This window comes from Engraulis encrasicolus, chromosome 21, assembly GCF_034702125.1.
Source record: "Engraulis encrasicolus isolate BLACKSEA-1 chromosome 21, IST_EnEncr_1.0, whole genome shotgun sequence".
NCBI lineage: Eukaryota > Metazoa > Chordata > Actinopteri > Clupeiformes > Engraulidae > Engraulis > Engraulis encrasicolus.
In genome coordinates, this window is record NC_085877.1 from 25,945,231 (window position 1) to 25,959,181 (window position 13,951).

At 42.0% G+C, this 13,951-nt stretch overlaps 1 protein-coding gene across 1 annotated transcript in view; it reads right to left on the bottom strand.

Moving 5' to 3' along the window:
* LOC134437038 (adenylate cyclase type 4-like) overlaps nt 1-7,690 on the bottom strand; it is a 55,691-nt gene extending 48,001 nt beyond the window's left edge. The window contains exons 1-3 of the mRNA XM_063186467.1: nt 7,362-7,690; nt 969-2,895; nt 1 (exon numbers count right to left, since the gene is read on the bottom strand). The exon at nt 1 is cut by the window's left edge and continues 194 nt beyond it. Of these exons, the coding sequence (XP_063042537.1) occupies nt 1; nt 969-2,258 (1,291 nt within the window). The 5' untranslated portion in view covers nt 2,259-2,895; nt 7,362-7,690. The remainder of the gene's footprint in view (nt 2-968; nt 2,896-7,361) is intronic.
* Nucleotides 7,691-13,951: the final 6,261 nt, after the last annotated feature.

Below are 13,951 nucleotides of genomic sequence, written 5' to 3' on the forward strand. Positions count from 1 at the left end.
CCTACGAAGAAAGGAGAAAGGAGGATAGGAGAGGAGATATAAAACTGGGGCAATGGAACAGCATAGAATACATCGCGCACACACACAGCACCACGCACACCACCGCCAACACTCCCACGTGGACCGATACCTATGAAGAAAGGAGGATCGGAGAGGAGATAAAAAAAACAGGGTCAATGGAACAGCATAGAATAGAATAGCAATAGTATATAGAAAGTGACAACAAAAGGCCCCAACATTGACACCGTCAACACTGAGACCAGTGCGGTTCTCATTATAATTATGGCACTCAAACCAATCCACCACATGAATAGTTTCTGACCAGAACAACGTAGTTTCTTGAAAATATCAGTATGTGCCTCACTAAAGTGAAAAAGTTGCGAAAAAGTGAAAAGGGGTGCACTGCCTGGATGGATCAATATCTAGAAGAAGATAACTAGTTCACTTTGTGAAAGACATCCAACTCCTTAATATATGACACTATATGACCAGGCCTCAATATACGATGCCAAAGGTACCTCTTCGCATTGCATCATGACGCACATAGTGACTTACATACAGTAGTGACGCAAAAGGTGGACATTGTGACAAAAAGTGACGGTCTAGTTTAGGTAAAAGGTTTAGGTGTAGGCAACAATGGCCTTTTTCATCATAATGGTCAGCCGTGGCCTAGTGGTTAGAGAGCTGGTCTTTAAATCTAGGGGTAGCCGGTTCGAATCCCCCCTGACCTCTCCCTACACCTCCATCCATGGCTGAAGTGCCCTTGAGCAAGGCACCTCCAGGGACTATAACCAATACCCTTAAAAATAATAGTTGTAAGTCGCTTTGAACAAATGAAAGCGTCAGCTAAGTGAAATGTAATGTAATGTAATGTAATTTAATAATGAGACACAAGATGGAAACCTTTGGCATGCATATTGAAGCATTGGGTGGGAGATTGGGTTTGAAAGACAGTGGACGCTCCTCACCTGACGTGTGGTGGGGATGACGACGATGATGGTCACGCAGAAGAGGATGCTCAGCACCACGCCGGTCACCATGGCCGGAGTCTCCTCCTGGCAACGAAGGAACGCCCCCTGCACCGCCCGGCAACAGCAGCACACGTTCTCGGCAAAGCTCTTCCGCGATTGGTCCACGACATCGTCCGCATCGCAGGCCACTAGGGCAACATCGCTGGCTGCCTCGCCCGAGGTAGACTGACCGTTTAAGGAGTCCGAGGAGTTGAAGGTCTCGCTGTAAGGCACCGTCGACGCCTCCGTAGGATGCTCGGAGCTGAGGCTGTGACGGCTGCCGTTCATGTGGTCTTCGGAGTCTGGACTGAAGGCCGTGTCCCCGACCACACTCTCACGTCTGCTACTAGTTTCCCCAGCCTCTAACACGTCTAAGCTAGGATCGATATTCTGTGCTACGGTATCGCTACTTTGCGATTCTGAGTTGCGAGAGTCCAAGTTAACCGCTACAGAGGAAGGGTTTTTAGAGGGAGTGGGGGTGACTTTGCACTTGGCACCTGCCGTAGAGTCCTTGATGGAGGGTCCTTCAGGTGGCTCAGGGTCCTTATGTGAGCTCTCCTGTGTGTCTGCAGACGAGTGTCCTGGGGAGTGTCCTGCCGAGTGTCCTGCAGGTAAGGATTGAACTGTATTGTCCCAGACAGCAGAGTGTCCTTGATGTGAGGAAGGTTGGTTTGTGGTGGTCTGTGTGTCCTGGCGAGACCAGCGAGGTTGCAGGGGCTCAGGTGCCTGCTCTGTCCGCGCCACACCTAGCTCTATGTATGCCGGTGCGTTGCTAAGTACTACGTTGTCACTTTGGGACCTGCCATTGACACTGTCCTGTACCCTGCTAACTTCATCACTGAGTGATGGAGAGGATTTGACACCATTACAAGAGTCCTGTTCTTCCCTATGCACTTCGGGTGACTTTGTGGTAGTCCTGATGTCATCATTCTGTGCTGTGACATCATCAGCACGAGTCCTAAAACCATTACTACCATTGGTGGCATCATCAGCGTACTCCTTGCTGCCACTTCCCTGACCGGTAAGATCCTCGACATGAATCCTGATGACATCATCACCCAGCGACGGTGCTGTGTCATTGGGTGTGCTGTTGTGCTGGTCGTCCGCATGCAGCCCTGTCAGGTCTGAGAGCTCTAGGACGGTGTCGATGTTGGGGCCATTGTTGTCACCATGGCTACCACTGGGCTTTTTGAGTTCCTCTACAGCCTTACCTGCCATGTCCAGGTAGCCCTGAGGGTCATCCTGCATGATGACTAACTAGCTAACTAGCTAACAAACTAACTAACTAAACTGCCTGTCTGACTTTTAGCTCTTATCTCATCTCATCTTATCTTGCGTCTGTGTGTGTCTTAACGTGTTTTGACAGTCAGTCGGTTATCTGACTATCATGACTTAGACCTATCTGATAACCAACTTCCTTCAGTGTTTCAGATTTCTTCTAAATTTCTTCTTTGGTTTATTTAGTTTTGGAATGTCATATGGTCTATTTTTGCGACATCTCAACTATACTTTCCCTAGGATTTTTCATACAGCAATTAAACAGCAAATACTTAAAAAGAATAAATAGAAGCATCTAGAAAAGAACAGCTTTGTGTTTCCTTACAATAAATTAAAAAGACACTAATGCAAAGCACACTGAAATGGGTAGAGCTTAGTCACAGCTGGTTCTCTTTCTCTCTCTCTCTCTCTCTCTCTCTCTCTCTCTCTCTCTCGCTCTCTATCTCTCTCTCTCTCTCTCTCTTTCTGTATGTGCGGCTGGCTGGCAGGCTTCTTAGATGGAAGAAGGTGAGCTTCCTGGGTTGTAAGCAGAGCACCTGTCGTGGTGGTGGTGCTGGCTGATGGTTTGGGGGCTACTACTGCAACCTTGGTATCAGGGGCTTAAGACCTTAAAACAAGATAGACAAACAAGTCACTAAATGTGAATTTAGAACAAATAAAATGCTACCATACGTATGTTTCTAGAAATTCAGTAAGAGACAGCTATAAATAGAGCATATTACTATCCAGTTCTCTTTTTCTCTCTTAGCCTCAATCTCAACTTTCTAAATTGCACAGCAAAAACATTAAAGAGTCAGTTTAACATCTTAATATATAGTGTATTTGGTCCCAGAGTACTTGTGTTAAATTAACACTACATTTTTTACTGTGTACAACATCAGGAAATAATCATCTACAGTATGTGTGCTGGGCCTGTGTTTCTTCAGTCCCTTCAGACAGACATGTAACCAGAGACAAGAACAAAGTAGATGACTGAATATACAGGAATGTTCCACGGAAGTCTGCGCAAGTGTATTTTGGCTGTCAGACCGCAGACAATAATAAGGAACACGGCATGCTGATAAATTATGATCCATAATTAAACAAAGGAGACAGATAGGTTCATGAATAATTTCAACATTGTTTCAGCAAAGCCTACTGTCCAGTCAGCCTGTGTACACATGACACAATCAGATCTGAAGTTTAACTTTAACTTTAAGTTTGCTTACTGTAGGCCCTATTGATTTATTGATCATGACATATAACTCCATTTCAACATGAATGCAATTATGTTCCATATCGTCTTGACAATACAGACACACTCCATGTGCACAGGTACTGACAAAGTGAAATTGGTTGAAGGTGAAGATTATGCACATCACAGGAAAAAGGTGCAGGACAAAGCCTGACTGCAGTTTCGGAGTAAAATCCTTTTTGTTTTCTTTTATCATTTCATGGCTGGATTACGTTTCGACTTCAACAGTCTTAATCAGATTCTGACCTGTCACTCCGAAACTGACAAAGTCCAAACCTTAATGTAATGCAGCTTCGTGTAATGCTGAAAAGACTCAACTACAGTACATCATAACTACCTGTGCATTGCTATGACGTTACTGACAGCAGATTAAGATTTGGCCATTACAAGTATTTATTTATTCCTTAGCTCTTATTTATTATGTAGCCTATCTGTCCTGTCTTCCTCTTACGTATGTGTTGTGTGCATGGCCAGGTGGCATTGAATTTCCCCCTAGGGGATTAATAAAGTCATGGATGACGTGAATCTAGATTGCTTCAGTGTAAAACATAGGTGAAACTGCTGCTTAGCTGCTTAGTGTAGGATAAGTAACAATCTACACATTTCCCTCAGGTGTGTATGTCTGTGTGCATGTGCATGGGTTTGCTATGCACATGTATGTGTGTATGTGGAGGGGGTACTGGGTTTAATGCAAAAAAGCATCACTGCTGCCTTCTCCCTTGGAACATCTCTCTCTCTCTTTCTGTCTCTCTGTCTCTCTCTCTCTCTCTCTCTCTCTCTCTCTCTCTCTCTCTCTCTCTCTCTCTCTCTCTCCCCCTCTCTCTCTCTTCATTGATGTCTTAGTGAAAGTGTGGCCCTATCACAATCAGCGTAAGCTTGTGCTACATGGCGGTGTAATGTGCCTGTCGTGTTAGATTTTTTACAAGCAGCTCAGACAGATCGACTACACCAAAGGTTGTTAACCACGAACAGAATGTTCACTCGAGGGGCGCTGTGACGCAGCATGCTACGCCCCCTACGTTTGGGCTTGATCCTGGTTCGAGTTCGGCCAGGGTCATTTCCCGACCCCTCCCCATCTCTCTCCCAATTCGCTTCCTGTCCACCTCTCACACTGTCGTATCAAAATAAAGTCGAAAAATTAATTCCCTCAAGATACATATTGTGCACATATTGTGTTTTCTATAGTATCTAGCCTATATGTTTTATTTGATCAAAAGGAAATCAAACCCGTACCTGAAGCACACCATTCCACCTGTGGAATACTTCACTATTAGTTGAAAAAACTATACTTCCGTGTGCATTACAACAACATGACACATAGTCTTTAAAATACGCAATGACAATGACAATGACATTGCTATTCTGGTAACAACATGGCTACTTACAACATGGGCCATGTCTTAAACACATGAAATGTCCCTGAATCAACGTTCCTCAACGAAGAAATCGATTCTCTTGTATCCCTTCCAATGCCGCTCTGGAGCTGGAAAAGGAATCCAAAGTAACTAATCTTCAAATCGATCTCTTATCTTTAATCTTCCTCTGTGAGCTGTAGAAAGCCCAGCGTCCCCTTTGTTTGTTCATGCTGCTCACCGATAGGCCTACTTCTATAAAGGAAGAATTGCCTGATAACAAGGATACGGATCCCTTTGGCATTAGGACTATTTATGCTTGATAAAAAAAAATCAAATCCGGATTTGTGTGTGTGTGTGTGTGTGTGTGTGTGTGTGTGTGTGTGTGTGTGTGTGTGTGTGTGTGTGTGTGTGTGTGTGTGTGTGTGTGTGTGTGTGTGTGTGTGTGTGTGTGTGTGTGTGCGTGTGTGTGTGGTCTGTCTGTCTGTCTGTCTGTCTGTCTGTCTGTCTGTCTGTGTTTCTCTGAGTTTCAATCTATGTGTCTAATGGTTTTCCGTCCAGTTGACCTGTTTGAAATCTGCAAAACACTGATGCGTGTATCTGTTCCAACACAGGTCAGTTTAGCTGGGCCCACATCAAGCTTTTAACCTAATTAACACAGGGGCTAGAGTTCCAAAACTGCAATGGCCATGATGGAAATTGGATGCTCTGAGAGAGAGAGAGAGAGAGAGAGAGAGAGAGAGAGAGAGAGAGAGAGAGAGAGAGAGAGAGAGAGAGAGAGAGAGAGAGAGAGAGAGAGAGAGAGAGAGACAGTCCTCCCATTACTGAGCCTGGTGCACAGTTACGTACAGTATTTGGCCTGGCTATTGCCTGGCTTGTAGACAGACAGTACTCTAGCATGGCCAGTCGGAACATTGTTCTGAAAACAACAAACAATCATCTTATTCCGATGACGTGTGTAGCTTTCGTCTTTCATTAGTTCTGGACTATAGACGCAAATGGGAGTCATTTTATTCTGTGTCAAAAAAAATGTACATCCACTTTTGTCATCCACTGGCCAAAGGTGGTCAAAGTAGAAGTAAAAAACAACACAAGTTTCCGTCCAACACTAGTGACTTCACTGACTAACTGGTTTACAGTTACTATAGAGCGATGCAGGAGATTCTGATTGGATGAAAATTAGGGGCTTTCTTTTAAGGTGTTTAGGTTTTTACGGTAACGATGTCTAGCCACCTCATTAGGTAAATAGGAATAGGCCTAACTGCCGTAAACCACTACGTAATATCATGTGCTAATGTTGTACGTACTTACACCATAAATGTACCTCTACTTTTATTTTAACCAACTCTGCCACTGGCTGGCGCGAGTTTCCATCCCTTACCCTCACACAATCTCTCGTTGTCACATTAGGCCTATACACTGTCAAAATCACACTGCTAAGTTACACTGTCATAATAACACCTCGGTCAAACATTTTTCCTCGTATAAACAATTCGCTATCCAATCCTTATCATAAAATTTCAATGATCCTAATATATGCCTTGCAAAAATGATAACTATATTAGCCAATATATTTGCATATTTATAGCCTAGCTGACATAGGGGTAATATACTGCAGGATATTTCATTATAATGATGCAGACAGTACCATAACTAGTTGAATTCAATGGGTTTAATAACATATAAGATGTAGGCCCTATGCCTTACCTTTGTTTGTCATATTAGGCCTATCTTTTAGAATTATTGAGAGGCTAGGGTCTACTTCAGAATGAGTTCTCTTTCCCTGCATCAACCCCACCAAGATAGCACACATCTGCCTTTCAGTGACGATCGCTCTTATTTTTATGAGCTTCATTTGTGACAGCAAACACTCCCTTCCCCTGCCCTTGTTTCCAATACGATATGACGCCCACAGTACACTGACAAGCACAGTGCCCAGTGCACCAGGGCCTATTAGTTGTCCAGGTGTTCAGCATCTTAGCACTGATGGTGAACTACTTGCTGAGTAATAATAATAATAATAATAATAATAATAATAATAATAATACAGTTATAATAATAATAACTATTAGCCTAATAATGATGACGATTCATAATAATAATGATAATAATAAGAATAATTATGTAGGCTATGTCTGGTAGTGGTAGTAAAAGGCCTAATAAGCATATTGTTACTGATTTCTTAATTACAGTAAGTTATGCAATTGCATTTATCCTATAGCTTAAATAAAAACTACTCCGCTCATCTATGACAATGCTCAAAACACACTGATGATACCTTTTAAATGCGCATCAAATGTAGTGTCAAAATTAGGCCTACATGGCAAAATTGTCCCATCACGTTCCAAACTTTCTGTTTTCACTTTCCAGTTTTCATCCAGTGTCGCGCTCTGTAGGCTACAACTGTTTGCCCGCATAATTCCCTGATCCCTAACAAATGGAGCATTGCTTTAAAATCATCATCACACAAAGACAAATTCGACTCACCAGTTCCCAAAATGTGTCCAGGTAGATGTCAGCTTCTTAAGATGTGTCTTTTGGCAACTCAACGAACATCCATTCTCGCGTGTTGACATTATCACCACGTTCATCCCCAGGATTTGGAGATAATCTATGAGATAACCGCGCACTTGAATGAACTCCGAAGGGCGATAATCACTACCCCACCTTATTGCTTCACCGTCATCTATTCAATTAGAGCAAACAATTAACACGGCCATGGTATTTACAAACTTCTGGAAAAAACGACGCCACACTGTACTTCACCAAGTTGCCTCCCTCTCCTCTTCACATTAGTTGTTCTCACAGCAGGCTACGTCGACTTTCGGAATGTGCTAGAAATAGTCCAGCCTAGGTCCATGTTGTTTCCTCGCCCCAAAGCAGGGGAACCAGTTTGACAGCGCATTCAGTGTGATTAAGCCATAACCTACGACATGAATATGACTAACTAACGTGGGTGCCGCACATCAGGCTCAGTGCAGTATTGGTAGACTACTGTAGGTGTGTGTTCACAGGTGCCAACTGTAGCGCACCCGTGTGGTATGAAGATCACATAACATTGCCCCGATTTGTCAAGGTCTTTTTTGACTAACTGATGGACTTACTTTTACTGCTCTTATTCTCATTATTGATGGTTGGTGGTTAACAGTGAATAGGCCTATATTGAGTGGTTCTACGTTAAAGGATAACTTCAGTCAATTTCAACATGCAGTTGTAATGCTCACACATACCCTGGACTTGTCAGTAGGCCTATCTGAGGCTTTCCCCCCCCTCTTCTTCAGCCTTTTCTGAGATCCTGGTCATTGTAATGGGGGCAGGTCAGGTGTTTGTTTACATTTGAAAAAAAAAAAACATTTTTATTTATTCCCAAAAAACATCCAAAAGGTTATGCAACATCAGCAGACAACTAGCAAACAGCGGTACCTTTTGGTAAAATATTTGGAGTAGGCCTATGTTATTTAAAAAAAAAAATGTAAACAAACCCTGCCCCCATTAGAATAGCTCATCGACTCTAGGCTACAAATTGGTCCTGGAATTGAACAATGTTATAGAGGGCATAAAATATTTACGCAAACATGAAAAAAACACTTGAATCCGTGATAGGTCCCTGACTTTGATAACAGAGGGGAAATAAGGTTTATGTACAGTTTCAGATTTTATACATTGGCCTAACAAGTGATAGACCACACTCTTTATTAAGGCTCTGCTTATACAGTATTTTTCAAAAACAAAGACCTTTCCCTTCGTTTGTGCCTTTCGTTTACACACAAAAGGAGTTTGTTCTCTGAAAACGAATGTTGAAAAACGGAAACTTCTCAAAACAATGAGGCTTGAATGGCATTCTCCTTACGTACAACGCTCAGGCTTAAGTATGACAGCTCTTGGCAGCATATTTATGTGGATTTGCCGATGGTGTGAGTGAGACCCGAGCGAACATATTTTGTTAAAGTTAGGGAAGAAAAAGGTTTGCTTATCAAAACAGCCTAGACCAAATCGAAAAGCAAAAACCAAATACCCGCAACCTGTGTACCAAAAAACCATAATAGTTCTACTTTGACACTGAACACTAAGATCACATATAATGTAATTAAAAGAAGACCTTTAACCAGTGACCTGTTATATTACCTGACCCCAGGAGCGTATTGATACAGCTCACTAAACCCCTACAGCAAAAAGCTGTAGGGCCATGACGCCATGTAGACTCACAGTATTGCAATTAGGGCTGGGCGATATGGAAAAAAAACGATACCACGATATGGATTACTTTATATCACGATAACGATATATATCACAATATAGCACAATTACATACGTTTTCAGTTATTCTCTTTATTTGCTCTTTATTTTTTCATGTCGCAAAACAACCTTTCTTTAAAATTGATCTTTTTATTCTTCTTTTTACAGTTACATGAACTTATACTGTGTATTGTGACAACATGGAATGTAATTAAATGATATTCAATTGTATAAAATTTATAAAATTTACTCTCACGATATAAACGATATAGGAGAAAGGTCACGATATACACTTTTATATCACGATAACGATATATATCGTCATATTGCCCAGCCCTATTTGCAATGACCCTGCCTGTGTGTCTCTGTGTAGGCTAACTGTTTTTTTTCTACCTGCAGTGTATCTGTCTCATCTGCAGGTTGCCCTAAATATACACCAACTCAACTACACACAACTCACACACACAGCGCGTACTGTCCATCTAGCTTTAGGCCAGGTTCCATCTCTGATTGCTCTTGTTATAGCGATATCACTAGAGTAGTATAGCACAGTAGCTATGCCCAAATAAAGACTGACCATATCCTTGACTTGATCTTGACCAAAGAGGCTTGAGATAGGAGGGTGTAATTGACGTCATAACAGCGTAGTAGGCCTACGGAATGATGGCAAGGGGAGTACAATTCGCCTTTGGCTAAGCCCCGCCCTCTTTAGTTACAGTTGCTAGGTCGGACAGATAAACTTTCAATGCTGAGATATCAACGTGATTTATGCAGTGACTGCAAATCGCAGCAGTTATTCACTCATAATAAATAAAAAACGCATTCATAGTATTGTGAATATAAGTATTTATTTTCTGAACGGTCATGCGATGCATCACAGCTGTTATGGGCTCTTCTATGGGTATCGATAGGCATTGTAACCAGCACCATGGTAAGCTGAGCTCGCATATCTTTTGAGCCCTGACTCAAACTTGCTAGACGAAAACGAAATCACACAACTTAATGGCTGTAGTCATCTTCAAAGCAATGTGTAACATTAACGTTTGGCGTTTATATCTTCAGTAGCTTAACAAAGTCACGTCCATCAGCTGCTAGTCAAAACACTCCTGCCGTGACCGATAGTTAACTTTGCTAGCGGTGTTTCTTCATTAATTAGGTCAGAAATCCAAAATCCTACTCTGAAACAGGTTCGTGGTTTGCTTACAACCTTACTGAAAAGGGACATGAATGAGATGGTGTCATGATCGGAGCACACAAAGTATGTTTTTGATCCCTGTGCTTTCTAGTCGAGTGTGAGGCTGCCGAGACCCTTCAAGGCAGACTATCCAGCTGCTATAATATTAGTCCGGTTTTAGGTAAAGAGGAAAGTGATTACCACCTGTTACATCGCGGGGAAACTTGCACATTTGTCACAAATACCCCAGGCACATTTCCAATCATATTTTAATAATAATACGACCGTATTTCGCTAACTACTTGAAAACATGCGATTTCAGCATTGAGTTCAATGGAGCGCTGTCAAAACTGTCCGAGGTTTGTCCGAGGTCGTCCTTTTGCTGCGCTGTGATTGGTCAAAAAGCACTTTAGGGCGGGCCTTAGCCAAAGGTGAATTCTTCTTCTACAGTCAGTATTGGAAGCATGGTAAAGTCAGAGAAATTAGAACACAGGGCAGGCGCGGAGTGGCCGTCGGGAGATCGGGGACTTGTCCCGGTGGGCCGCGGCCGTGAAATGTAATTATTCGGCCGCACTGCGTTCTTAACCGGCCCTTACGTTTTGGCATTGTTCTCATTGACACTGACTTCCCACTTTCCACTTCACTGCATGTCAATGCAGCTGACTAGCCAGTATTTATACCGCATACCAGACGGCAATACCTCACTGACGGTGTCAAACAGTAAAGTGGCCACACCCCTTCTCTACTGATAATTTTCATACACCGTAGATCGCGGAAGTTTACAAGATCTTAGTAACACAGTTTTGTTTTCAGTATTTGAAGAACCTGTGATATGTATATTGGTTACCAAAGGATGGAAATATTAATAAATTATGATTTATTTTCCGATTTCCACACGACTGTTACAGTTTACAGTCTTTCCAGTCCATTCACTTGCTCTGTGGTTATTGACTTGGGTTACGAACAGACTCCACCAAGTGGTAAGGAAGAGAACTGCGCCTAACAGAAGCAATGGGTTTTGTTTTGATTTTTTAGACCGTCAGTATATCTCCTTATAGTCGAAATAATATTATTATCATACATATATTTATATGTGGTACATTTAGGATGTAGCCTATGTCTGAAGAAATGGAACAAAATAATTACCACACAAGATTCTGATGTGACCAGTGCTGGGTGTGTAGCCTAAGCTGTGGATTAAAGTAGAGTGATTGCAAGAAACAAAGACATTTGCTGCGACGAAGACAGCGTTTTAAGGTAGGCCTACACCGTTTGGTTATACATTTTGTTGACTTATGGTTGTGGTTTGAAGTAGCTATTAGGTTTGGCTTATTTGCTGCATGGTGGGTTTATTGCACAATGTAGACAGACTTTTTGTAAGCTATAGGCTAGGCTACTATATTTTGTAAGCCTACTCTTCTAAAAATCCCCACACTCAAAACGTTGTGCCCATGCTCATCCTGTCTTCCTTAAACGATATTTCAATTTCAAACTGTCAAAATGACAGTGGAGTGCACATTTGCATGGAACAGTAGCGTGATGTAGCCTAACCTAGTAGGCCTATGAATGCTTTGGACTGTGATGGCTCCAGTGGTGTAGTCTACTTTTTGAAGTGGGTATACTGTTATTTGAGCATTTTTTGATGTGTGTATAGTCTACTGTATATATTTGTGCTATTGTAAATAATGGATCAATCAATTTTAAGTGGGTATACTGTAATCCCTGAAATTTTGAAATGGGTGCGTACCTGCGTTTTACGTAGACTACACCACTGGCTGTGCATTTCATCAAGGTGTAGGCTACAATTCTCCACTTCAGGTTGATATTTTGACAACACTAATGTCCACATGTAGTACGACTGCAGATTTCGTGGCTTTTGTCTTTTTGGTTAGGAAACCATGTTGTTCGCTTTGTTTTTTGTTTTTTTGTTTTTTTGTTTTTTTAAAAAAAAAGAGGGCCGCCAAGGGGAAAATTCTCCCGGTGGGAAAAGGTGGGCCACTCCGCCCCTGACACAGGGAGAAGGCTCAGTCTCAATTCCCATTGTAGCCAGTTAGCTTTGCATGCATACTGCAGTAACGAGCGTAGGCCAGTCCTTCATGTGGGAAAATGTATGGAATGGAAAGGGGAACCCATGCTAAATACATTGCTACTGCCATTTCCAGTCACAAATATTATCAACAAAACATTCCTGGTAAGCACTATGACTGTTGTTTAACAATAGGCTGTATTGACAAATCGTTCAGGTGTGTAGTTTTACAGCAGGTTAGAAGATTTCAACTTGTACTCGCTAGCATCGTGCTAATGTTTATGGGTTTGGCCCCATAAAAATTGAGCTTTGTGACCCAGTATATAATAATCTAGTGGCGCAAAATAATCGAAACGCTACTCAAATGGGGTCTTATTATTTCTAGCTTCGAACTTAATATTAATATTTCAGGACAAAAAAATGTAAAAAATCACAAAAATTATAATGGTAAAAAACTCCATTGACACCCATTCATTTTGCACTGTCCCGTGGTTAGGGTTAGCCAGTTGTGGCTAGTAGCAAGTTCCGTGAGTGAACAGCCCCTGGTCAAGTGCAATGCCACTTCCGCGAGTGTCGGAGTGTGGAACAGGTCATAGGACGGCGTGAATGTTTGTCAGCTGTCCTTAATTACCAGCAATCACTGCTTACCAACAGGTGCAGTTAATTTGGCCACACACTGAACACTGACAACCGGATATCCTCTTTCTGCATTTTTTTGCGGACTTTCCGGATTTTGCGGAGTACGGAAATGTTATCCATCACCCACTGACCATGCGCAAGGGAGTTCATTTTCCAGCCACTCGTGTCCTCAGGCCACGCCCCCGCACTACACCGTGGCCAATGCATTTCCCTCCGAGAGATAGTTCTTCTGTGTGTACTTTCTTTGATCTTGACGTACAGTTAATGGGATCGCCATGGGGTCATTATTTGTAATTGTATCAGTAATTGGATCAGCAGTCAATGGAAAGCAAACCGGTCCACTTCAGAAAGACTAGCCCAGGGATGACCAGAACACTCAGATACTTTTAAGTTATTTTTTTATTGAGGTGCAACACTGGGAGTAGATTACTGTTCTACGGTCTCTGAGGTGCAATAATAATGACAGATATTTTGGCCTACTGTAGTGCGCCTTCTTCAGAGTTGCTTTCCATTGTCTCCCGTCCCGGACCACCAAGAAGGTTAAAGCGCCAGTGCTTATCCGAGTGGATCAGTAGTAGTTACTTGTATTTTTGTACATGTACTTGCAAACATTTTCAAAAGGCTTACATATTAGATTGAGTCTGTCTATGAGTTAGGCAATCGTTTTAAGAACTCACGTATGCTACTGAAAGTGACATAGACTTCAGTTTGAATATCACTGATGAAGTACAAATTAAACAGTATTATTATTATCATCAACATTTCTGGTTTGTCAAAAAGTTCTTTAAAGTAAAGACACCTTTCGTATGGACATTATGCAGCATATAAAGAAACATCTGAACACTAACTATCCCAGTCACACACTTAATCAATAATATTGCATAATCTCATAGCACAAAGTGGTTTTCCTGATAACTGGAAGCCTGCAGTTATCTCACCCATTTTCACCTCTGGCGATCGTCATGAACCAAACAACTGTAGACCAATAAGTATATTACCAGA